At 39.5% G+C, this 25,021-nt stretch overlaps 4 protein-coding genes across 4 annotated transcripts; 3 read left to right on the top strand and 1 right to left on the bottom strand.

Annotated features, from left to right (window-relative positions):
- Positions 1 to 4,503: 4,503 nt before the first annotated feature.
- On the top strand, positions 4,504 to 5,196 carry LOC126719936 (uncharacterized). The gene has a single exon (XM_050422435.1). The coding sequence runs from the start codon at positions 4,504 to 4,506 to the stop codon at positions 5,194 to 5,196; it is 693 nt and encodes a 230-aa protein (XP_050278392.1).
- Positions 5,197 to 5,277: 81 nt separating this feature from the next.
- On the top strand, positions 5,278 to 6,183 carry LOC126719935 (uncharacterized). The gene has a single exon (XM_050422434.1). It carries the CDS (start codon positions 5,278 to 5,280, stop codon positions 6,181 to 6,183), a length of 906 nt encoding a protein of 301 aa, XP_050278391.1.
- Positions 6,184 to 6,536: 353 nt separating this feature from the next.
- On the top strand, positions 6,537 to 9,397 carry LOC126719934 (uncharacterized). Its single transcript, XM_050422433.1, has 3 exons — positions 6,537 to 6,773; positions 6,845 to 8,692; positions 8,849 to 9,397. Exons 1-3 carry the CDS (start codon positions 6,537 to 6,539, stop codon positions 9,395 to 9,397), a joined length of 2,634 nt encoding a protein of 877 aa, XP_050278390.1.
- Positions 9,398 to 17,273: 7,876 nt separating this feature from the next.
- Positions 17,274 to 23,769, bottom strand: LOC126718870 (cytochrome P450 CYP749A22-like). Its single transcript, XM_050421232.1, has 5 exons — positions 23,355 to 23,769; positions 23,032 to 23,255; positions 18,923 to 19,155; positions 18,457 to 18,841; positions 17,274 to 17,985 (listed from the first exon to the last, which is right to left on the bottom strand). Exons 1-5 carry the CDS (start codon positions 23,650 to 23,652, stop codon positions 17,557 to 17,559), a joined length of 1,569 nt encoding a protein of 522 aa, XP_050277189.1. The 5' UTR covers positions 23,653 to 23,769; the 3' UTR covers positions 17,274 to 17,556.
- Between the last annotated feature and the right edge of the window lie 1,252 nt (positions 23,770 to 25,021).

Genomic DNA, 25,021 nt, shown 5'->3' with positions numbered 1-25,021 from the left:
TCCTTACTCACTAGCCACAACTAAGGAGGTCGATAATGTGCCGTACATGACAGAAATTTCCGAAAGTGAAAAAGTTAAATAAAAAAAAAAAAATTAGTGGCAGAACTCACATTGTTGCCATTGTTATCACTTTTTTCCTGTTGTCATCTCACGTCGCTGGTCATCTCCCTATACTACTCAAGTTTTCTCCGTCTACCCTACCTTTCTATTTCATCTCCTTCTTCTCATGTTTTGAGTTGTACTACCATCCTTTATTTTTCTTTTATATTATGTGGTAGTTGTGGGCTTTTGGTTTACGAGCCACCTAACATCTCATGTGAATTTGCTGTAGTGTTTTGAAACTTGAAACAACTTTTTGAAATTTTTAATTTCAATTATACATGCTTTCATTTGTTATTATTAGTTTTTTATTGTTATCATCCAAGTCCCTTTTTTATATCACCACATTTATTATTATTATTATTAATGCTGAAATTTAAGTACTAATAGACAGGTATATTAGTTAAAATATATGCACATATAATTTTAAGTATTTTAAACAAATTATATGAACTCTAATTAATAAATATTTAAATATATTCAAAATCTAAGTACTCCAATCAAAAGAATTCAGTTATTTAGTTTACAACTTCATGTCTACAATTTGTCATTTAAATTTTATATTTGCCCTCACATAACATATAGGGTGTGTTTGTTATTGTTGCTTAAATAATAGTTTTTAGTATTTAAACAATATTATATGTATTTTCACACACTTTTTCATTCACACATATTTCCATAAAACAACAATAACATTATTAAAATTCTCCTACCAAACAAGCCCTAATAATTGAGACTTCTAGAACCTTTTAGACATGAAGAGAGTTTAGCCTCATCATTACCATTAAAGGTGTTTGACAAAATGTCTTAGAGAAATTTGAAATTACTTCAATTATTTTCTTTTATATGTTTTGATCTATTCATGTAGGGAGTAACGAGGGTTTTCCCTATTTTAATAGTCATAGATTACAAAATGAACATTTGGTGAATATCTATAAATTTCTATAATATGGTTTTTTTTTTGTTTTTTTTTTTGTTTCATGTTGTTATTAGTTCTTGAGATTAATGAGGGCTATGATTCCTAGGTATAACCTATTAAAAAAATAAACTGAATTCCTAGGCATTGATTTTGATCTTTTACTCAAATTTTGTTGCTTAATAATTTATAATCAAAATAATTGATAATCAAGTAGATAGTAAATATACTTTTTTTCATTCTAATAAAATTTAATAAATTCAAAGCAAAAGTATGATTTCCCATGCATTGCACGGGATTAGCAACTAGTTTATACATAAAATCCAGCTAGCTCGAGTTTTGGATTTGGTAATTGTAGGGGCCTTTTTTGTGTAGTTGCGTATTGGACTGGGCTGCCTCCTGCGGTAATGGGCCCTGATGTTTTCTGAGTAAGGGAGTTGGGGCCGGTCCAATTTTAACTCAACTTGGGCCGGTTTGTGCACAAACTTATGCCTTGTCTGCCAGGAGTAAGCTTACGGCAAGCAAAACTGTTTCAGACGAGTTACGGCAGGCAGATAGAATAATAATAATCAAAACAGAGTATTTTGACTATTTAAATAAATGGTTATATAATCCCTATTTATAAAGTATAAAGCATGATTACAGTTGTGATAATGTCATTGCATAGAGAAAACTAAAGGAGGAAGAAAATAATACGAACTAATCAAATGGGCATAAATCAAGTTTTAAGTTTAGTCTGCCGAAGCAAGGCCAAAGAGGGGAGAGCGCCTCTTCTCATTGCAAATAATCTCCCAGGAAAAAGATCCTGCCATGGGGATTAATGGCTTTGAGGGAGTCGGACCTGAATGGTTATTGCCCACAAATAATCCTTGTTACGTTTTGGAAGAAAGCAGGATTTGAAGGGGGAGAGAGAGAAAACGATCTACTGGTGCATGCCCATTGAACTATCTCTCTCTTTTTTCCTTAGTTTCCTCTCTTTTCTTCTCTGTTTTTCTTTCTTATCTTTTTTTCTCTTCTTTTTACTCTGTTTTTCTTTCTTACTCCGTAAATGCTCTGTTTTTTTCCGTCCTCCTTTCAGGGCATGGCAAGAGCCTTTTTTTAGTGCCTGTCGTGACCAAGGTTTTACCATTTTGCCCCTTAACCGCCTTTGTCTGGTCTGGGCGTACTTGCCGACCACCAGAGGTGTGTGCCACTCACTCTTGCCAGACAGAGGCAGGTTTCATTTCTCCGTCTACCGTAGCACTTCTTTCCTGCCATGGTATAAATGCTTTCTCTCTCTACTCTCAAGGCCTGCACCCAACGGTTCCCCCTCAAACTTGCCTCTTTTGGGTGGTCTGTCATCCCAGCAGGACGTACCTCCCAAAAGGGCTTGGGCAGGAGCCGCAAATAGATCTTTTCCCCTCTCCCCACCACCAAACCATACCCCCCTTACCTCTTACCTCTGGCCCATGGCCCCACCACGTCCTATATTGGCTAGGTATAGGCTAGTGGTGCCTGGGCCTTGCGCGTGTTTTCCTTTCAGATATGTCCAAGAGTATGCCTGCTGCTCATGCGTCTGCCGTGATCTAGAGACTCTCCGTCTGTGTTTTCTGACCTTTCATGTGGGCTTTTCTTTGGTTTCCCGCTCCATTCAAGAGCTGGGCTTTGTCTGATGATGGGCCTTACATTTCTTTGGTCCACTCTTGATTTTCTTTATTTCCTGCAACATTGAACTGTTATTCCTGCCGTAATAACTTAATCCTGCTGGACCTCTTTTGGGCCAGCCATTTATCCCTTTTCTCAGTGGCCTGTCATGGGCACTATTTTGCTTTTACTTATGGGCTCCTATGTCCCTTTGGGCTTTCCCTTGAGCATCCACGGCCCGATTGCTTTCTTTGGGCTTCCTCGGCCCGTTTGCTAATTCCACACTCCCATGAGCTTTTTACTAACTTCATTGGCCTTCCCCGGCCCAATAACCTTATTCTTATCTTTGGGGTTCATGGGCCTGCCATAAACCCCTTACTCTCTTAGTTTGCATTACCTTGGGCCTGCGGTGGCCCTTTCTCACTTTTCTACCTCATACACTGCCCATGGGATGCTATTTCTTTCTTTCCTGGCTTCTTTGAGCCCGCTTGCCTCTTTAAGACCCATTTATTTATTTATTGGGCTTGTGATCCATTATTCCTGCCGCTTGGGCCTAATGGGTTTTTGCTATCTATTTTGTCAATTCTTTGTTGCCCTCATTATTGGGCTTTCTTTCTGCCTGCCTGGGCTTCCACAAATGGCCCTCAACAGTAATATATATAAATATATATATATATATATATATATATATTGTGTCTTCATTTAATTTGTTGGTTTCTAAATTACATGCTTGACATGTGAAAGTCTATTATTACAGTGAAAATACAACAAATTCTTGTTATGGCACCTGAAAAAAAAATATTAATCTTAATTTTTTAATACTAGAGTAAGTTATTGGTGATGATTTTCGAGGTCAAACTTTGTTGTGCAGGCAAGTGCCCTCGGGCCACCCAAGTGATTTATTGCAAGTATGAGTATGGGTATCGGCCTTATCAGGCTTTCCAAATTTGGGAGTACAGATGCCTACTGATGGGTAAAAATTGTGCAACATTTGGGCTTGACGGATTCTTCATCATGGGCCGACATTAAGTAGGGGCCCAAGGCTTAGCCTCGCTTAAAATGCTTGATGCGCACGTTTAAAATCCGAGGGAATCCCAGAAAATCAGGAAGTTCGCGCTAGGGCAATTCTAGAAGATCCGCCTTAATGAAGAAACTCGCCCTATAAGGAAATATTTGCCCATCACGTTTGGGATTTCAGAGTCCTACAAGGAAAAGACTTCTAGTCCAAGGAGGAAAGACCAACTTTCTTCTACTATAAAAGCTTGAATACTCTCGCAAATCAAGGTACGCAAAAAAACACCCTCTCTAGCACTCTAGAGTTGAGAACAATTCTAACTCGATCGTCGGAGAATATTTGGTCGACACCACACCGGTGCCCACGGCAAGATCACTTTCTTTTTCTTTGCAGGTTGTTAGTTGCGGCAAGCGTGGACTGTGCGGCTCACTGGTGATTTCACGGCATCATCAGTTGGTGCCGTCTGTAGGGAACGCGAAAAGGATTATCACCTCTTGAACGTAAGAGTTGCATGGTACTCACTCGTTCAATGGCCACCACCAGCAATGCCCAAGGAGACGAACCGCCAAGATCTACCGCACTGGAAAGGCAGGTCCAGACCCTTATGACGGCGGTCGAACGACTCACAAAGCAGAATCATGATTTGGAGGAACAACTACGTCAAAGGGATGTAGGACCTAATCCTCAGGAACAAAACCAGGAAGGTGACAGTGCCGAGCGATGGGAGCGGGAGAATCCAGAGGACAGCAACATCCCAAGCCGACAGGAGCGGCAAAACAAGAGCCTTCCGTCTCTCACGGGTCTTGCTCCCCCACCTATCATCGTGAAGATGCAGGCGATGAAGTAGTAGATGGAGGTCATGATGAACGCCCTGAAGGGGCGGGTATCCTCCGACCTCGACGATTTAGTGAACAGGATCGACTCACCATTCACTGCGTCCGTCAACTCATCCCCCCTGCCACCGAAGTTCCGAATGCCTCAGATCGAAAGTTACGACGGGGTCAAAGACCCCCTTGATCATCTAGAGACCTTCAAGACCCTGATGCACCTTCAGGGGGTACCTGACGAGATCATGTGCAGAGCGTTCCCGACCACACTAAAGGGACCTGCGAGGGTTTGGTTCGGTAGACTGACACCGAACTCCATCAATACTTTCAAGGAGTTGAGCGCCCAGTTCACCTCCCACTTCATTGGCGGACATCGGTACAAGAGGTCCACCGCGTGCTTGATGAGCATCAAGCAACGAGAAGACGAGACGTTGCAAGCCTACATAACCCGTTTCAACAAAGAAGCCCTTTCGATCGACGAAGCGGATGATAAGATAATGGTAGCCGCGTTTACAAGCGGGCTGCGGAAGGGGAAGTTCTTGTTTTCCTTGTACAAGAACGACCCGAAGACCATGGCGGAAGTACTCTATAGGGCTACCAAGTATATGAATGCAGAAGACACACTGTTGGCCCGCGAAGAGAAACCTAAGAAGAGGGAGAGGCAGGAGGATACTCGACAAGATAGGGGGCGAAAGGTAGCTAGAACCGGGGATTAGCGTGATGAAAGGCGCTTCAGGACCCCCACAGGAAGATTCACCAATTTCACCCCATTAACCGCCCCAATCGACCAAGTACTGATGCAAATCAAAGATGAAGGAGCATTGACATTCCCAAGGAAGTTGAAAGGAGATCCCAACAAAAGACCGAGGGACAAGTATTGTCGCTTTCATCGGGACCATGGGCATGACACTGCCAACTGCTACGACCTGAAGCAGCAGATTGAGGCACTGATCAGACAGGGAAAGTTACAAAGGTTCGTCAGCAAGGAAAAGACCGACAAACCGGAAGAGCAGACCCCACGACGGGAGAACGAGCGCCCCAGACCACCAATAGGGGACATTCGGATGATAATAGGGGGCACAGTTGCAACCGGGTCTTCCAAAATAGCCCGCAAAACCTACCTTAGGACGGTTCATAGCGTCCAACTCACAGGATCCGTACCGAAGATGCCACGAATAGGTTACCCCGTCATACACTTTTCAGAGGATGATGCTCGGAGACTTCACCATCCTCATGACGATGCACTGGTGGTCAGCCTACAGATTGGGGATTATAATATGCATCGGGTACTCGTCGACAACGGCAGCTCAGCGGACATCCTGTACTATCCAGCATTCCAGCAGATGAGAATTGACAGGGAACTATTGTCCCCAACGAACGCCCCACTCGTAGGATTTGGGGGCGCAAAGATATTCCCTTTGGGCGCAATAACTGTAACAGTGACCGCAGGTGACTATCCTCAGCAAATCACCAAGGAAGTAACATTTCTCGTGGTCGACTGCTCGTTCGCCTACAACGCCATCCTCGGCCGACCAACTCTCAATGCCTGGAAGGCGGTAACTTCGACGTACCACCTAATGATTAAATTCCCGACGGAGTACGGGGTAGGAGAGCTACTGGGAAATCAAGTCGCTGCCCGAGAGTGCTATATTGCCGTGATAGAAATGGAGGATCAACAGCAGACGATGTGTATCGGGAAATAGAAAGTAACGGCAGAGCCAGTTGAAGAACTAGAAGAATTAAGACTGGACGATGCACGGCCTGAACGGACGACCAAAATCGGCACGCTAGCCAGTTGGCCGGTGCGACAGACGATCACAACTTTCCTAAGAAGTAACCAAGACGTCTTCGCTTGGAACCATGAAAACATGCCGGGTATTGACCCATCAGTCATGGTCCACAGGTTGAATGTGTCACCCTCTTTTCCTCCAATCCGGCAAAAGAAACGAGCCTTCGCCCAGGAGCGGGATAAGCCATAGCCGAGGAAGTTCAGAAGTTACTAGGGGCAGGCTTCATCAGAGAAGTATACTATCCCGACTGGCTGGCGAACGTCGTTATGGTGAAGAAGGCAAACGGGAATTGGCGGATGTGTGTAGACTTCACAGACCTCAATAGAGCTTGCACCAAAGACAGCTACCCGCTCCCACGGATAGACACCCTGGTGGATTCAACTGCAAGACATCAGCTCCTAAGCTTCATAGACGCCTTCTCGGGCTACAACCAAACCCGGATGGATGTATCTGATCAAGAAAAAACCTCCTTCGTCACCAGCCAGGGATTATTCTGCTACAAGGTAATGCCCTTGGGACTCAAGAACGCTGGAGCAACATACTAGAGGCTAATGAACAAGAGTTTGCACACCAGATAGGCAGGAATGTTCAGGTTTACGTTGACGACATGTTAGTCAAAAGCCTGCGCGAGAAAGATCATCTAGACGACCTCCGAGAAACATTCAACACACTTCGGTCATTCAGCATGAAGCTAAATCCGAGCAAGTGCGCGTTCGGAGTCACGGCGGGAAAGTTCCTGGGTTTTATGGTGTCCCAGAGAGGGATAGAAGTCAACCCGAAGAAGGTACGGGTCATAATGGAGTTAGAACCCCCGAGGACGGTCAAGGAAGTCCAGAGTTTAAATGGAAAGATTGCGGCCCTAAACAGATTCGTCTCAAGGGCAACAGACAGGTGCTTACCATTCTTCCGAACCCTAAGAAAGTCATTTGAGTGGACGAATGAGTGCCAAGCGGCCTTCAACGACTTAAAGGCGTATCTCTCATCTCCTCTATTACTCAGTCCTTCCGTGCAAGGTGAAGAACTCTACCTTTACTTAGCAGTCTCGCATGCCGCAGTAAGCGCAGCTTTAGTAAGGGAGGAGGAAGGGATACAAAAACCTGTCTATTTTACCAGCCGTGCACTCCGTGGTGCAGAGGAGAGGTACCCCCAGATGGAGAAGTGGGCTTTCGCACTAGTAATAGCTGCGCGGAGACTTAAGCCGTACTTCCAGGCACACACAATCATTGTCTTAACAGACAAGCCACTAAGGAAAGCTATGAACAGCCCGGAAGCAGCAGGAAGAATGGCCTTGTGGGCAATAGAGCTAAGCGAGTTCGACATTCAGTACCGCCCACGGACGGCTATGAAAGGACAAGCAGTAGCTAACTTCATCGCCGAATTTACACTCGGGGAGGACCAATTGGAAGAAGTAAAGGAACAGTGGAAAATCTACACAGACGGGTCCTCAAACAGGCGAGCCGGAGGAGCTGGGGTCGTAATACAAACTCCGCAGGGAGACACGATACGATGCAGGATCCGCCTGGATTTTCCAATAACCAACAACGAGGCAGAGTATGAGGCCTTGGTGGCGGGACTAGACCTCGCAAAAGCCGCAGGAGCGGAGAACGTAATTGTCCATTGCGATTCGCAAGTGGTAACAAGTCAGATCAATGGCGACTACGAATGCAAGAACGATAGAATGAAGAAATACTTGGAAGAAGTGAAGTACCGGACCAACAGTATCAAAGTCGAATTCGTTCAAATCCCGAGGGAAGAGAACGGGTGGGCTGACCAACTAGCAAAATCTGCATCAGCCGAGTTCGTAGTGGTCCCCGAACAGGTATTGTCATTCATGCAAACATCCTCATTAATCGATAACGAAACAAACATGCAGGTTGAGGACTCTGGGGGTGACTGGACTACGCCATTGATCGCCTACCTAAAGGCCGGGGTGTTACCGGATGAGAAAGGTGCTGCCAGAAAATTGAAGGTCCAGGCATCACGATTCGTGCTGATAAAAGACATCTTATATAAAAGAGGTTTCTCTCGACCATACCTGAGGTGTTTGTGCAAAGAAGAGGCGAATTATGTAATGAGAGAGGTGCACGAGGGTATCTGCGGAAACCACTCAGGGGCGCGGTCACTGGTGCATAAACTGATCCGTGCAGGGTACTACTGGCCTACAATGATGAAGGATGCGCAGGCCTATGTCCAATCTTGCGACAAATGCCAGAGGTTCAGCAATTTCATTAGGCAGCCGTCCGAAGATCTGACACCTATGACGGCACCTTGGCCGTTTGCGCAATGGGGACTTGACATTATGGGCCCCCTTCCTACAGCAGTCAGGCAGTTAAAATTCCTAGTCGTCGGCATAGACTACTTTACCAAGTGGGTCGAGGCAGAAGCCTTAGCCACCATCATGGAGAAAAATATCCGAAGTTTTGTCTAGAGAAACATCATATGCAGGTACGGGATACCCAGGGTACTGGTCTCTGACAACGGCAAACAGTTCGACAACAATGCTTTCAGAGATTTCTGCGCGGAGCTCGGGATCAGGAATCATTACTTGTCACCCGCACACCCACAGGCGAACGGATAGGTTGAGGTCACAAACCGATCCCTACTCAAGATAATCAAGACCAGTCTTGAAGGAGCAAAAGGCATATGGCCAGACGAACTACCTAGTGTCCTATGGGCATACCGGACCACAGCAAGAACACCCACTGGAGAAACACCGTTCCAACTTGCGTATGGGACAGAAGCTGTCATTCCTGCAGAAGTGGGACTCACCAACTACCAGGTGGAAAGCTACGACGAAGATGTGAACAAAGAAGCTATGCGCCTCCAGCTTGATCTACTGGACGAAGTCAGAACGATGGCCGAGCAAAGGCTAGCACGCTATCAGAATCTCATGGCAAGACATCACAACAACAAAGTAAGGCATAGGGACTTCAAGGTCGGGGACCTAGTACTACGGAAGGTAATGGGTGCCGCCAGAGACTCCTCACAAGGAAAACTCGGCCCCAACTGGGAAGGACCCTACAGGATTACGTCATGGCTAAGGAAGGGCACCTACCACCTCGACACATTGGATGGACGAAAGCTACAGCACCCATGGAACTCAGAGCATCTTCGGAAATACTACTAGTAGAAAAAAGAAGAATATGAGAAAAGATTTTCAATTTCCCCTATTTATTTTTCTGTTAACTTTTACGACGTTTTCTCCAACTTTTGATACAATCTTTTTGTGCCTTTTTAAGCCCAAGGGGGCAGGCACTTGGTTTTTTATTTATTTATTTGAGTATTCACAGACAACTTAATTTTTTCGCATGGATATGGGTACGCTACAAGGAACATGTCTGCGAAGCGGACGGATCACCGAAACGGTGAAAAATTCTTACAAGTCCATAACATGGACGGTGCAGATGAAGGTGATATAACCGCCACAAAGTGGACGGATCACCACAACGATAAGAGAACTGTCTGCAAAGCGGACGGATCACCGAAACGGTGAAAACTCTTACAAGTCCATAAAATGGACGGTGCAGATAAAGGTGATATAACCGCCACAAAGTGGACGGATCACCACAACGATAAGAGAATTGTCCGCAAAGCGGACGGATCACCGAAACGGTGAAAACTCTTACAAGTCCATAAAATGGACGGTGCATTTAAAGGTGATACAACCGCCACAAAGTGGACGGATCACCGCAACAATAAAAGAACTGCCCACAAAGTGGACGGACCACCAAAAATGTTAAAATTTTTACAAGTCCAGAAAATGGACGGTGATTTAAAGGTGATATAACCTCCATAAAGTGGACGGATAACCACAACGATAAAAGAACTGCCCACAAAGTGGACGGACCACCAAAAATGTTAAAATTTTTACAAGTCCAGAAAATGGACGGTGATTTAAAGGTGATATAACCGCCACAAAGTGGACAGATAACCACAACGATAAAAGAACCCCCACAAAGTAGACGGATAGTATATCCATGAGTCCATCTAATAGACGGATCCAATTAAAAGTGAGATAACTACCACAAAATGGACGGATCCCCATGGTAGCTCTCAAAAAGCAGACGGATCAAAAAACCGGTGCAACCCGTTCACGTGCTCATGGATTGGACGGACCCTCCAAAAGGTAAGTTTTTCCAAATTAACAATTCCCATACAGAAAGACGGAGGGAAAAATCCTCACGGATGCAAATGCTCAATCAAAAACGAAAATATGCATAAACATAGTCAAAGGAAAAAACATTGTTCGATGTGAAGGCTGACATAAAACAGAAATAAATGTTTTAAGTACACATTGACGGATAAGTCTACCGTGAAACTACTCCAAACGTACAAAAAGGAACAAACCGTCCTCAAAATACAAAAATTACAAAAAATCAATCAACTTTCTTAGAGTCGGCATCCGGAACGTCCTTCGGCAAGGCTGATTCTCCGTCACCCTGAGCTGTTTCATCTCCAAAGAGGTCCTCCGTATTTTCGGAAGCGACGGGAACAGCAGAAGTTTGGCCTTGGTCATCAACTTTGATCACTGACACATCCAGCTCGGGATAGACCTTCTTGATCTGACGAAGCGAGTCGTCAAAGCCTTGCAGAAAAGAGTCTGCCAGCTCGCTCAACAAAGAGTCTGAGTCGCGGTACTCCTTGACGGCTACCTCTTTAGCATGACGGATCTCTTCCTTCAGTTCTTTGATCTCCTTCTCCTTCTTCTCCAAAACCGTCAACGCCTCGTCCGTCTTCTGCTCCAGCTCTTTCCTTGCCTTCTCAAAGAGCTCCAGCTTCTTCTCCATATTGGACCTCCATTTATGGAGTTGACCAAGCTCTTCATCCGTCTGTTCCGCCTTTGCACGCACCTGGTCCAAAGTACTCTCACGATTGAGACACCGATCCAGTAATCCCTTCATCATGACCAAGGACTACAAACGAAAAGAGAGCCCGTCACGTAATGTATTAAATAAAAAGAAAAAAAGAAACATAATGGACGGGCAAAACTTACTTGTGCAACAGCAAAGAGGCCCGTCTCTCCCATAGCCTCCGTCGAGTGGTTTCCTAGGTCCTCATAATCTTTCGCCGTGATAATAGACGACAGCTTCTCCAATGCAAACTTGGAGTCATCACGGAGGAAGGGAGGAGGTCTCTCTTGTTTGGAGTCTGGGGCCTTCATAAAACCTTTCCCCGTCCCATGCTTAGCTGGGGTGACAGTTTTGGCACCCTCAGCCATCAAGCCAACAACTGGTTCAAGAGAGATCTTGGGTTGTTTAAATGGACGGTCAAATTTTGATGTCGGCTTCCTCTTCGAGGCTGGAGCCGACCCCTTTGGTACCACCTTGTCAGATTCCTTCTTCTTGACGGCTTGAGATTTAATCAAAGCTCTCCTTTTTGCGTCTTCCATCTCTGCAAATAATGACGGATGAAATTAAACTAAATATAGTTAAATAAATGGCAAAGTAAAATCGACGGGCTTACATCTATGAACTCGCTCGTCGTATCTAATAGCCTCTTGAGTGTGCTCAGGATCGTCACAGTACCAATGTATGGTCTTCGGATTCACCAACTTAGCCCAGGTCCTTTCCTCCGGCTTAGTTTTTCTGCAAATCTTTTCAAGGAAACTGAATTCCTCAAGGCTAACTTGCGGGCGCCGTCTACCTGCAGAGAAAGACGATCAAGATATACACATAAAAATGGACGGGTATGAAAAGTATTACGAAAATGAGACGGGTGCATACACGATTGGTTTATCACTCCCCAGGTTGTGTTAACAGGCATGTACTCCGTCTCCCCTGAACGGTTCATCCATCTGTCACCCTCCAGGAAGAAGTAACGACTCTTCCAGTCTCTATTTGAGTCTGGGGTCTCAAAGATCACCTTCAACAAGGGGCTTCGACTAGCAAAACTGTACATCCCCCTTGACCTATCAATCTCGTCTGGACGGTAACAGTGAAGAAACTCACGAACCGTCAATCTCCTTTCTCCGTTCGACATTGCACCATAGAGAATCTCCATTGCTATGAAGACCCTCCAGGCGTTCGGAGATATCTGGGTGACGGACAACCCCAGATAGTGCAAGAGTTCCCTATGAAGTGTAGAGAACGGGAACCGAAGTCCTGCCTTCAACGCCTGCTCGTATACTCCAACACCTTCTACCCCTTCATAGTAACACTTCTCCGACACATAGGGTAGACGGATGGAAATGTAGTCCGGAATTTGGAAGTTGGTTCTAAAAGTGCTGAAATGTCTCTCCCTGATGACGGATGTGAACCTATGCACTGTCCACTCTGGTAACATGATGAACTGCCTTAGTCCATCAGCACCTACAATGGACTCCAGTGCTTGATTCCCGTCGTCATCAGAACCCTCTATTTCAACTATCTCCATATCCTCATTTGTTGAGGATGAAGAGGAGGCAGACGGACTCCTATCTTCACCGAGACTCTCTTGGTCTTTATGACCGGACGGGTATACATCCTCGTATTCCGTCCCGTCACGAACAACCGACTGGTTACTTGACGCACTAGACATTTCCTACAATTGACGATGAAACCTAAGACTGACGGGTTTGAAAGTATTGACGGGTGTAGTAAGCCTAACAACAATGCAAGGACGGAAATGTAACTTGACTATGATATTAAAGTAAGTACTTACCACACTTAGTAGAGGATAGTTGACGGTTGGTGTAATCTGCGGATACTCGTCCTCGACGGAGTGCTCTGACAAGGGTGACGACTTCGCTCTGACAAATGATTTCTGGTTGAAAATAGTAAAAATGGAAGAGTGATGTGCTTTATATATATATGGGAGATGCACGGAAGACGAAGCGACGCTTCGATCCAATACAACGGCCATTCAGAGATTGACACGTGGCATACCCAATAAACGTTGACAACCTGTCAGCACGCATCAATAGATTGTACCCTTCATGGAACCGTCAACTTTATGAATCTTCAGCTGACGGGTTGATCCATCTGGAATCGTCATCATTATGAACCTTAATCGTCATCCCCTAAATTTTTCTAACTGTCACCCTAATGCTCCGTCCATTAAAAAAATGATGACGGACCATAGGGTGAAGGGGGCAATTGATGGGTAAAAATTGTGCAACATTTGGGCCTGACGGATTCTTCATCATGGGCCGACATTAAGCAGGGGCCCAAGGCTTAGCCTCGCTTAAAATGCTTGATGCGCACGTTTAAAATCCGAGGGAATCCCAGAAAATCAGGAAGTTCGCGCTAGGGCAATTCTAGAAGATCCGCCTTAATGAAGAAACTCGCCCTATAAGGAAATATTTGCCCATCACGTTTGGGATTTCAGAGTCCTACAAGGAAAAGACTTCTAGTCCAAGGAGGAAAGACCAACTTTCTTCTACTATAAAAGCTTGAATACTCTCGCAAATCAAGGTACGCAAAAAAACACCCTCTCTAGCACTCTAGAGTTGAGAACAATTCTAACTCGATCGTCGGAGGGTATTTGGTCGACACCACACCGGTGCCCACGGCAAGATCACTTTCTTTTTCTTTGCAGGTTGTTAGTTGCGGCAAGCGTGGATTGTGCGGCTCACTGGTGATTTCACGGCATCATCACCTACTATCCAACTAGCTCTCTCAAACTCTTATAGAAGCAGTACCTTATGCACTAAGAATGACCTATTATCAATTTTACTACGAAAAGCTTACAAAATGACGTAGAAATGAATACTAATGATGCTACTTTAACAACTTAATAAATAAATATTTGAATTTCTTTTTATGTAATTGGTGCTACTTCAACAACATAATAACTAAATGCTTAAATTACTTTTTTATAATTGGTAATCAATTTGTAAGACTTGTGTTGTAAAAGTTATAGTATTCTAGCGTCACTTTAGTTGAAAACTTCTTTAATATAAATGATTAATTGCTTACTGTGGCTATTCAATGGCGAGCTTAGTGGTACCACAAACATAATAAGCTTTTATATTTTCTTTCTTTTCTTTTATGCATTATGCATAATTCTTATAGACTTGAGCACCTACTTTTTTAAATAGAAGCATATTCTTCTTTATCTACTTTATTTAATGAGTTTTGTTTCACTTTTTTTTTTATGTGCTATGGTTTCAGATTCGATCGAAGTGGTTTCAAAGTTGATGCAATAGCTAAACTTGATATACAAAAGTGTTTTAAGAGTATGTTTTTAATTGTAAAATAAAATTATTCAAGAATACTATTTTACCTAATTTTATACTATTATATTTTTCAATCTTAAAGTTATGTTGATTGCCGCATTTGACCTAAAATTGATATCATGTGGGAGTTGAATTATATTGGATCATACATATATATATATATATATAATTTGGTTCAAGTTACACCATTCAATATTTTGTAATTAGATGCGAATTTTAACAAATCCACAGTTAGATTATATTATCTTCATATATTCTTCATATTTGCAAAATTTCAAGATGATCAAAGATTAATAACCATGTCATCAATTAATTGTTTAAATTCGAGTTTATGTAATTTAAAATAATGCATAAAAAATGAGTTTATGGATAAAATAGTAAAAAAATCCAATTGACATGAAAATTGGCATGAAAATTAAAAACAAATAGAACATGTTATTCAACGGTGGGATTTTCAAAATATGAATTCTATAATAAATTATTTGGTAGTGTAACATTGCTTAGAATTATATCAGGTGTAACTTGAACCCAACTATATATATATATATATAGTCTATCAATTTTATGGATTGTGATGTTGGATAGTATCAAGCAATTTACCATTCTTCTTTTTTTCATGTCAAACAACATATTTTATAGTGTTCAGAAAAAGTGTTTTACATCTATAAGTATATGTGTAGTGATACAAGAAGGAATTTCCTCTTCCTCTAACCATATCCTCGTAGACTCTACATATATAGCATCCAAGGAAAGGGCATGGGCTACTCGGTTACTCCTATTGGAAACGCAGTGCAAGCCTACTTTAGTTTTTTTCTTTTCTTTTAATAATTTGATAATTGAGGGGAGGAGATTTGAACATTGGATGTTTCTGCTAAAACTATTAGGAAGTGCTAGTAGAGTACAAGACTCCTGGCCATCTAATTGGAGTGTTGAATTATGTTTGCAAAATTTTCATAAGATTTGTCAGATGATTGTAGTGTTTGAGAACAACAATGGCAACTCTTTTACTGTAGTATCTTCCTTTGCTCCAGTTTCTATCACGTACTTATTGTTTTATAAGCAGTGAATTCCAATGAAAATATTCCCAAAGAAATGGACTAGTGTTGTGTGATTAAAGCAACCCTAAGTCACATAGTTCTAATTTAAACTATAATAAAACATATGGGGTGTTATTAAAAATAGTCAGACTTAGAGATATATAGATACATTTTACTTTTTTTTTTTTTTTTTTTGGTGAAAATTTGTGAAATAATCTATTTATGCTGGGTTAAAGAATAGAGAAGAGAAAATATGACATAAGGAAATTTACGTAGTTCAACAATATGCCTGCGTCCACAGGAGGTGACAAACTAAAATTTTATTATAAGTTTGGAGATTACAACAATTACTTGAAGACACTCTCACACAAACCCAAACCTCAAATACAACCTTATTAGTTCTCTTACAAATAAATGGAGAACACCCTATTGTATTCAGACAAGATTTACAAGACACTCTAACTCCCTATCTCTAGTGCACACACGGAAGAAATTCTTTGCTATCTCACACAGGAGCTCTCTTACATCTTCTCTCAAACTCACCATCTATTTATAGCTAGTGATTCAGCCCAAGTTGAAACAGTTCTGATGATGCCGGAAATAATACCACCAGTGAGTCACACGTTCCTCGTACGATTCGCAAATGGCACCTGCACAACGAAAAGGAATAACCTAGTGGGGAGTACCGGTGTGGTACCGGCCAAACACCCTCCGAAAGTTAAGTTAGAATTATTCTCACTGCTCTAGAGTGCTAGAGAAGGTAAATTATGCGTACCTTGGTTTGTGAGGGTGCTTGGGTTTTTATAGTAGCGAGGGCTACCCCCCTTTTCCTTGGAGTAGAAGTCTTTTCCTTATGGGAGTCTTCTTGGGCGTATTTTACGGGATTCTTTCCATATAGGAGTCCTTAGGTTTCATGAAACGTGGGGAGCAAGTTATATATTTATACACGTAAACGTGCAGAGCAAACATTCCATAGACTGACGCCGTCAGTTTATGTTATCCCGTCGGTCTATGTTTATCCCGTCAACTTCAGGATGTTCAGCTTTATGTGGAGTTCTCTTGCTTCAAGTCCCCGTCAGCCTTGAAGTAATGCTGACGGCCAAAACATCTCATCACCCTTGTCAAGTCTGTACCGTCAGCTTTGTCAAGTCTGTACCGTCACCTTTGTCTGCCTAATTTTATCCTCATCAAGTTCGATCACATGAAAATAATGCAACACTTCTATCGTTAAAGAAGTCACATAGTGGCCAAGAATCCATGCAACATTTAATGCAAGGATGTAGAATTTCTTCACACACTCATTTGCTGGATTGCAAATCTTTGGCTTGGTTGAAAATCAAGCCATACTTTCATACTTTCTGACATGGGCATGCATGCAAACATTTAATGGCTTGTTGGCTAATGTCAAGTCATCAACTTTTGACAATTCAAGCCATTCCAATAGTTTCTAAATTACATGCTTGACATGTGGAAGTCTATTATTAATTAAAATGAAAATACAAACAGGTTGAGTCTTTGATGTGTATTTGTGAGTTCAATACGAAGAAAATGATCTGTTGAAGAAAATGATGTTTCTAGAATATTAGTACATCCTCGATCAATCGAGAATTGTGGATTCAATTGTTGATCTAATGCGATTTTATTAAGTTTGTTATACAAGTGGGTTTTTGTAATCTTAATCATGGAGCCTAATAAAGGCCTATTAAACAAGTTTTAGTTAAACAAGAAATAATATTAATTAAACACACTCAAAATGTTAAAATGAAAATTTGAAAAGATGGATAGATGAAAAATAATTTTTTTTTAAAAAATTTTTAGGGAAAAAAAATTATCTTCCACAAAATTTAAAGAACAATTTACACATCATACCACAATTACAAAGTGATATTTATTCTTACATATCGTGTAGAGCTGCAACTAGTACACATAGATTTACACACATCCTATTTTTGAACCGAAACCGTGATTGCATTTATTTTTCTTATTTCTTCCAAGCCATCAAATCCCCAGCTAACTAACAACCCAAAAAAGGCTACAAATCCCAAGATGTTTCATGCACCAAGTGCACATTTTATTGCCATTTCTGGCCGGTCTTCACAGTGAGTGTAGCAGCACTTGAATTCCATGTTGTGGACGAAGGGTGAAATGCTGAATTGGTGAGTGGACATAGATTGGGGACAGGGTGAAGGCATAGCGTTGTAGAATCATTGAAAGAGCAATCTTTGCTTCAGTGGTGGCAAAGTTCAAGCCCACACAAGTCCGAGGTCCCATTCCAAAGGGAAAAAAAGCAGCTATGTTGTTGTTAGTAACCTTGGCAACACCTTCTGAGAATCTCTCTGGTTTGAAAAGATGCACGTCCTTTCCCCATATTTGAGGGTCATGATGAAGTGCAAGAGGTGGGATGTACAATAATAGATTAGCTGGAAGAATGAGCTTCCCCAGTCTAGCTTCCCTTTCAACTTTTCTTAGTATTGAAAGTGTAGGAGTATATAACCTCAGAGTCTCATTGATGATCATGGTCATCTGCATATGAAAGAATATCGAAAAAATTAGAATTTAATATTTGCATTGTTGTAAATCTTATTAGTGCCTCTCTAGAAATTTTTCTCTCCCATATCATTGCCCGCACTTGGTAAAAACACCATCTAGATTTCTATATTCTTCTACAAACTGTTCTAAGTAAAAAATCACCACCACTGATTCTTATGGAAGTTTAGATAAGAAAAAATTTACTAACAATAAAAGAGGAATTTAGAAGCTTTGAAATCGCTGGCTTTACCGACTTGAAGCAAGTATTAAAAGGGGGAGATGGTGCCTATGTGTGTGAAGCAAGTGAATGAGTGATAATAGTGTGAGTGTATAGGTGTCTAGAGACTGAGGTGTATGTGCAAGTGTTTCATTGAGTGAGTGAGTGTTCTATATAAAAACTTAGTGTGTTCAGGGTGTTAAAGTGATATAGAATAAGTAATTGATATGATTTTCAGAAGTTCTTACAATCTTCAGTTTTGTGATGCCATCTGGATTTGGATTTTGTTGGCCAAAAAAATTGAGCACCTCCTTTCTTGCTTTCTCTTGCCAATCAGTGTGGATTGCTAGAAGCAATATAGTCCATGCAAGCAAAGCAGTAGTGGTTTCTTGTCCAGCAATGTAAAATGTCTTACACTCATCCACCATATCTTGTACTGTAATCCTTCGGCTAACATTGGCATCATGATGAGCCTTTAAAAGTAATTCAAGAAAATCATCACCCCCAGTACTGCTGCCAAACTCTCTAGTTGTTACCTTCATTTCTCTTTTCTTAATTATCTCTAATAGAGAGTAGTATATACCTTTTTCAAGCTCCTCCGCCTCAATTTCATCATTTGTTTTATAAATTTTACTGTAAAAATAGACAAATACTTAATGTCAACTAAAAGGACTTTATCTGATGCTAGGAAATCCAAGTTTGCAAGGACTTTACCTGATGCCAGGAAACCTGAGTTTATAACCATTAATGGCTGTTATCGAGGACAGTTTCATCAACATCTGAAAAATGTTCCTCCCTTCTAAGTAACTACTCCCAAAAGCGGTCTTGGAAATTACTTCTGATGTAAATAGTCTAAATTCTTCAAATACTTCGATCTCTTTGCCTTCATGATGTTTCCACCGTTCTAGCATTTCCTCCACACTTGTGATCATTGCTGGAATCATATTCTGCATTCAAAAGTGAACCTCTTCTAACAATTGAAACTAAGTTATGAATAATTTAATAAGCTAGTTTGTTATTGAGTTTAGTTATAGTTAAATATAATACCTATTTATAAAAACAAGAGGATATTCAAAACTATTCAAATTACCATGGAATTAAACTTATGAGCCACACTATAAAACTGTGGGAAAGAGTGATTGAACATAGGTTAAGACATGAAACAACAATATCGAATAATCATTTTGGTTTCATGCTAAGATGATCTACCAAGGAAGCTATTTTCTTACTTAGACATCTAATGGTAAAATATAAAGAGGCCCATATAGATCTTTACATTGTTTCCATTGATTTAGAGAAAGTATATGGTAGGGTCCCTAGAGAGGTTATGAAGTGGGTTTTGGAAAGAAATTAGTTCCTCTAAAGTATATTAAGTTGATTAAGGATATGTATGACAGAAATGTAATTATTAGCGTGATAACAACTGGAGGAATCACAACCAAGTTTCCTATCCTTATAGGTTTTCATCAAGGATTAACATTAAATCCATATCTCTTTGCACTAGTGATAAAACAGAAAAATATTCAAACTACTTATTGTGTTTGAATTTTTTTCAAGATGGAATTTTAGATGCAATTCCTCTAGCATGCATGTGCTTCAACTTTGGACATCAATTTATAAAAAATTGCTATAGAACTATTTGAATTACTAGAATTATGTGCTTTTAATTATTAATAAAAATTTGCTCGACACAATAGTGCTTATGACCATTACACACTTGAAACTTCCATAGTGGAAATTTGCATTCTTAGAATTCAAGACTACAAAATATTGAGCAAAGTATAACTTGGAAGAGAAAAATATGTATTTATTTTTCTTTTCCAATTTTGTTTTAGGTTATTTTTTTCTTTTATGGTTTTCAGAGATTTAATTTACATGTTGTTTGTGTATTAAAAATTGCCATTGTTAACTATGTTCGATGCATTTTTTATCTATTTAACATTCGAACATCAATCATGGGCATCTACATCCCAATTTGGATTTCCCTATCAAGTGTAAGTGATTATGCCAGTTAGTGCTAAGGCTATAAAAGATCTTATAATACTAACAAATATATTGGAGTTCCTTTGAACTATCAGCTATGTTACCTCTTATCAATCAATTACCATATCAAAGTCATGTAGATCTAGACCACCAAACTTATAGAGTTTAAGGTGATGTTTTTTCCATTAAGGTTTGATTTCGGTTTGTCCATATTTAAATTTTGCTTCTTAGAGAATTTCTACATATAAAAATTGAAAGATTGTTTCTTTATATATACATTGGAATTTTACCTTATATTATTATTGAATATGCTCTCCTTAGTTTTTGTGATTGTTAAAATCAGTAGAAATAGTTTATTAAAGTTAAGTGTATCCCAATGTATTTTATAAATAGTGTAATTAAAAGCAGGACAAATGAATGGATGTACAACATTACTCGGATGAATTTTAAAGAGTTGATTGTATTTTAAATATGTAAAATTTTTCTGCACATTGCGCAGTTTAAATACTAGTATTTTTAATGGATGAAACTAGAAGTGTAACTAATACATAGTTAGAAATTTGGCAAGACACCCTAGAATCTAAATGCTTATGGTTCAGTACGACTAAAATAAGGAAAATAGAGTGTAAGTTTAGTAAAAGCAGAAACAAAAACAAAGGGGTAGTAAGATTTGATGGTCAAGAGATACTAAAGAGCGAAAATTTTTGATATCTTGAATCAATAATTCATAAACACTGAGAAATTTCGTAGGATAAAAGACATATGTGAATCATGTTAGGAACATATGTCAATATAGAATTGGCTAATCCTTTGACAAAACGCACTTTACTTGTAATTTGGTAGATCTAGGATGTGTTTAATACTTCAAGGAACAAAATTTCAAGTCCAAGTGTTAAAGCCATGCAAATTTGTCCAAGAATCAAGTAAAGAAGTACTAGATTTTAAAACTTGATAGCTAGCTCGACAGATAGCATCTATTGAGGTTTAAAAAGCAGCTTTTGCCTGATGCTTGACAGTTACTCGATAGATACCCTATCTATCGAGATTTATGAAAATCAAAATTTCAATTCTAATTTCCATCCAATCCGTGTATACATGTTTGGGCTTTCTTTTTTCACAACCCTAAACATATATAAGGATTATTTTAAAAACCGTCACAATTGATGCAAGTGAGTGCAACTTGATGCAAAGGTTTTTCACAAGCATATTGTGACCAGAGACAATTTGCCCTAGTTCATCTTTCTCTTCAAGAAGCTGCTACGTTTATATGCCGTAGGGTTTTGTAAAAAAGGAGTTTCGTGATCTTCATCGTGTTGATGAGCTAAAGAATTTTGCAGCCAACATCCTTCTTAAGTTGGTGATTAGTCACATACTTGGAGTCGTGCATCAATTGGTTAGTCACGTACTAGAAGTCGTGCATTGAAAAAGAGAGATTGTTACTACAAAGCAAGTTCAATTGAGTATTGGGGTAAGGGTTCAACTGTAGGTTGGTATAAGGTATTGAGATTCCTTTACTTGTAATCGCTTGTTGTGATAATAGTGAATTCTCGGGAGTGGTAACCTTAAAATCACCCGGTGGAGTTTTTGCCTTGGAGGTTTTCCCCATTCATAAACAAATCACCATGCCAACTTTATTTTCCACTGCATATTAACTTAGTTGGTGATTTGTTTGTGCTACCACGTGTATTGCATGTTAATCTGATTAATTAATTAACTTGGCTAATTAATTGATTAATTCATCACAAGAGGTCAATACATTCTTGGCCTATCAAAGATGGATTTAATGGAGAAGTGCATAAGAAGTGTTGTACAATTGTAGAATACCTATTAAGCTAAAGAGAAAATTTTATAAGACTGTTATACGACTAGCTATGCTTTATGGTGTGTCGGGTTTTTAAGAAGTAACATATTCATAAAATGAGTGTAGTTGAAATAAGAATGTTAAGATTGATATGTGAAAATACACAGAAAGATGATATTAAAAATGAGGAAATTTGCTTAAAGATAGGGATAGCCCCTATTGATGAAAAGATGGAGAGGTCGCTTAAGATGATTCGGTCATGTTTAGAGGAGAGCGACTAATACACCGGCAAAAAGGAATAAGTTGATCTGAGTTAAGGGAACAAAAAAAGGTAGAAAAAGACCCAAAATCACATTAATAGAAGTAATACAAAAACATTTTAATTAAGGGAGTAACAAAAAATTTAACTTTAAGTAAAATAGAATAGAGGAAAAGAATATATATTGGCCCTTACTAATCTGTTGAGCATTTATAGTTGACTCAAAATTTTGGGATCAACGCTAGGCCTGTTTGGTAACGTAACTCAAATAACAGTTTTTAGTGTTTAAATACTGAAAATTGTGGGCCTCAAAAAAATAACATGTTTGGTAGGAGTGTTTGAGTTACGTTTCTCATTTTAGGGTGTTTAAACACTGAATTTAGAAAAGTCCTCTTACCAGTTTTCATTTTTCAAATAACATTGTTCGATGGCATTTTTGTAAATATTTTAAAACTGTAGGTCTTATCGATTAGGCTACATGTCATCACTTTTAAAAAAAAAAACACACACACACACATACCAAATGCACAATTATATTTTTTTTACTTTTGAAAAGACGTTATTAGAAATATAGTATCAAACACATTTTTTTGCTTACTTTAAATATGTGTTTTCACAACACTTTTTAAACCACATTTTTCACATTATTTTAAACAATAATACTCAAACACATCTACCAAATTTGTTGTTGTTATTGTTGTAAACTTTTTTGATAAAATTATTGTTGTAAACTTAAATGTAATAAATTAAACATGTTTTTCAAAGCAAATAAGAGATTACTTTCAGGCTCTCGGCATGGAAGGCATGATTGGCCAATTTCTTCATCTTTGCCCATTTTTCACCTTCAGATGCCGAAAGCCCATCTCCGAAGAGCTTCTTCAGATAGCCTACAACCTCTTCCTTCGGATAAGCTTTGTCTCTATTGTTCATTATCTCTTTGATAAGCTCTGGTTCTGTAATGACCAATTGAGGCTGAGTGCCATACCATTGAAGATAATTCTTTCCTGCACCGAAGAGAAGTGGGGGAATGTAAGAAAATGAAAATTGATCAAATTTAGTAAAATTTACATGGTTGGAGGTTTTTTTTTTTTTTTTTTGGTTACCATATTTGTTGATCCATGAGTGAACATGAGGCTGAACTTTGGACATTATGTCATTTGATAAATCCATAGGCCTGCTCATGGCTTCATTTTTCATGTTGAAAATTTCTTTGGTGCTTCCACAGACGAATCTGTAAGAAGGACCTGTGATTCCCTGTGAACGCATTTGATGTTGTATGCGAATAGGATTCCACCATAGTTTGTTAACGAGCCGGATTAGAGCCAAGACAAAGTAGAGACAGAGAGAGCTTGAAAGAAAGATTGCAAAGATTCCAACAGCACCCATTTTTTCTTTTTCCATATATGAATATGATTTTCCTCAAGGTAGGTTTCAAAGTCAGTATGATGTAATGGAATGGTGGGAGAGAAATGAGAGTGCGATGTTTTGTAGTTGCAGATGATTGACTGAACTGTATTACCGAACACACTGATGTTTGAATGTCGTTATTGTTTGGTCTAACAAGGAGGCTAGCTAAAAGTCCATTATATTACAACAAAAAGATTATTTAATTTATGTAGTTGAAATTGAAAGAGAGATTGAGGGAAGGAAAAGATTTTGCCAACGTCTCTGATCACGTGGTTATAGGAAAAAGGATCGAGTGATGTCAGGCCTTCTAGATTTCTAGTGTATGGGTCTCAGCTCTCTGTACGTGTTCATAAATACTTTTGGCTCACAGCTAAAAATCCTCCTAAATTATTATTATTTTTTTTTTTTGGAGAAGAAAAATCTTCCTAAATCTAAATACTCAAAATAGTCATATTGTAGAAAGAGATTAGATATAAGAGTGATAGGAGAAAAGGAATAAATTGAGTACGTACCTCCCATTTTGAGACTTTCAACGGGTATTTGAGGGTTGGCTAAATAAATAATAAATCTATATCTATATATATAAAATTAAAGCCAAAACTTAGAAAAAATTCAATTAGATTTCAAATTAGAAGCCTACTTTTAAGCTATATATCTCATCTAAATTTTTTAAATTTGTGTGCCAAAATAAATGATACATTAACACCTAATATAGAAACCAAGTCTCTCAAGCTCCTCTCTCTCTCTTAAATATTTCTCTAAAGATAAATCTCAAAGAACTATCATCATAAAAGAACTATCAACAACACACCAAACCTCCCCCCCCCCCCCCCCCCCCCCAAAAAAAACCAATGTAGTCAAAAAAAAAAAAAAGCTTTTTTTTTTTTTTTTTGTTTTTTAGTTTTGTAATTTTTGAATTTTTGTAAGAGTAGAATAGTAACTTATTTGCATTAACTTATTAGTATTATTTGTTTTCTTAGTATGCAATGAATTATTAAGCTTTCTATTTTTTATATTGTGTGTGTGTGTTTTTTTTTTTTTTCTTTTAATTGATGCTAAGGTTTAAAACCATGAATAATTTGTTCTGAATTGAGGTAATGTTTTATGGTAAATTTTTATATTTATCATAATACACACGCACAAACACATATATATTTATAAAAATAAAAAATAACGGTAAACCCGAAACAGTACATCGGTATTGACCGATACCGAAATATATCGTTCCACCAATCAAACCAATATAGCTTCCAATACGAGATTGACTCCCTTGCCCAACACACAACAAACAAATTTGTAAGTAAACTTGCAACCCCTTCTCTACTCATATTTATTGACTTATGAAACATTGTCAATTTCTTTT

This window comes from Quercus robur, chromosome 3, assembly GCF_932294415.1.
Source record: "Quercus robur chromosome 3, dhQueRobu3.1, whole genome shotgun sequence".
In the NCBI taxonomy this organism is placed as follows: domain Eukaryota; kingdom Viridiplantae; phylum Streptophyta; class Magnoliopsida; order Fagales; family Fagaceae; genus Quercus; species Quercus robur.
Note: the sequence above shows the minus strand (reverse complement) of the source record. Positions and strands in the feature narration are given on the sequence as shown.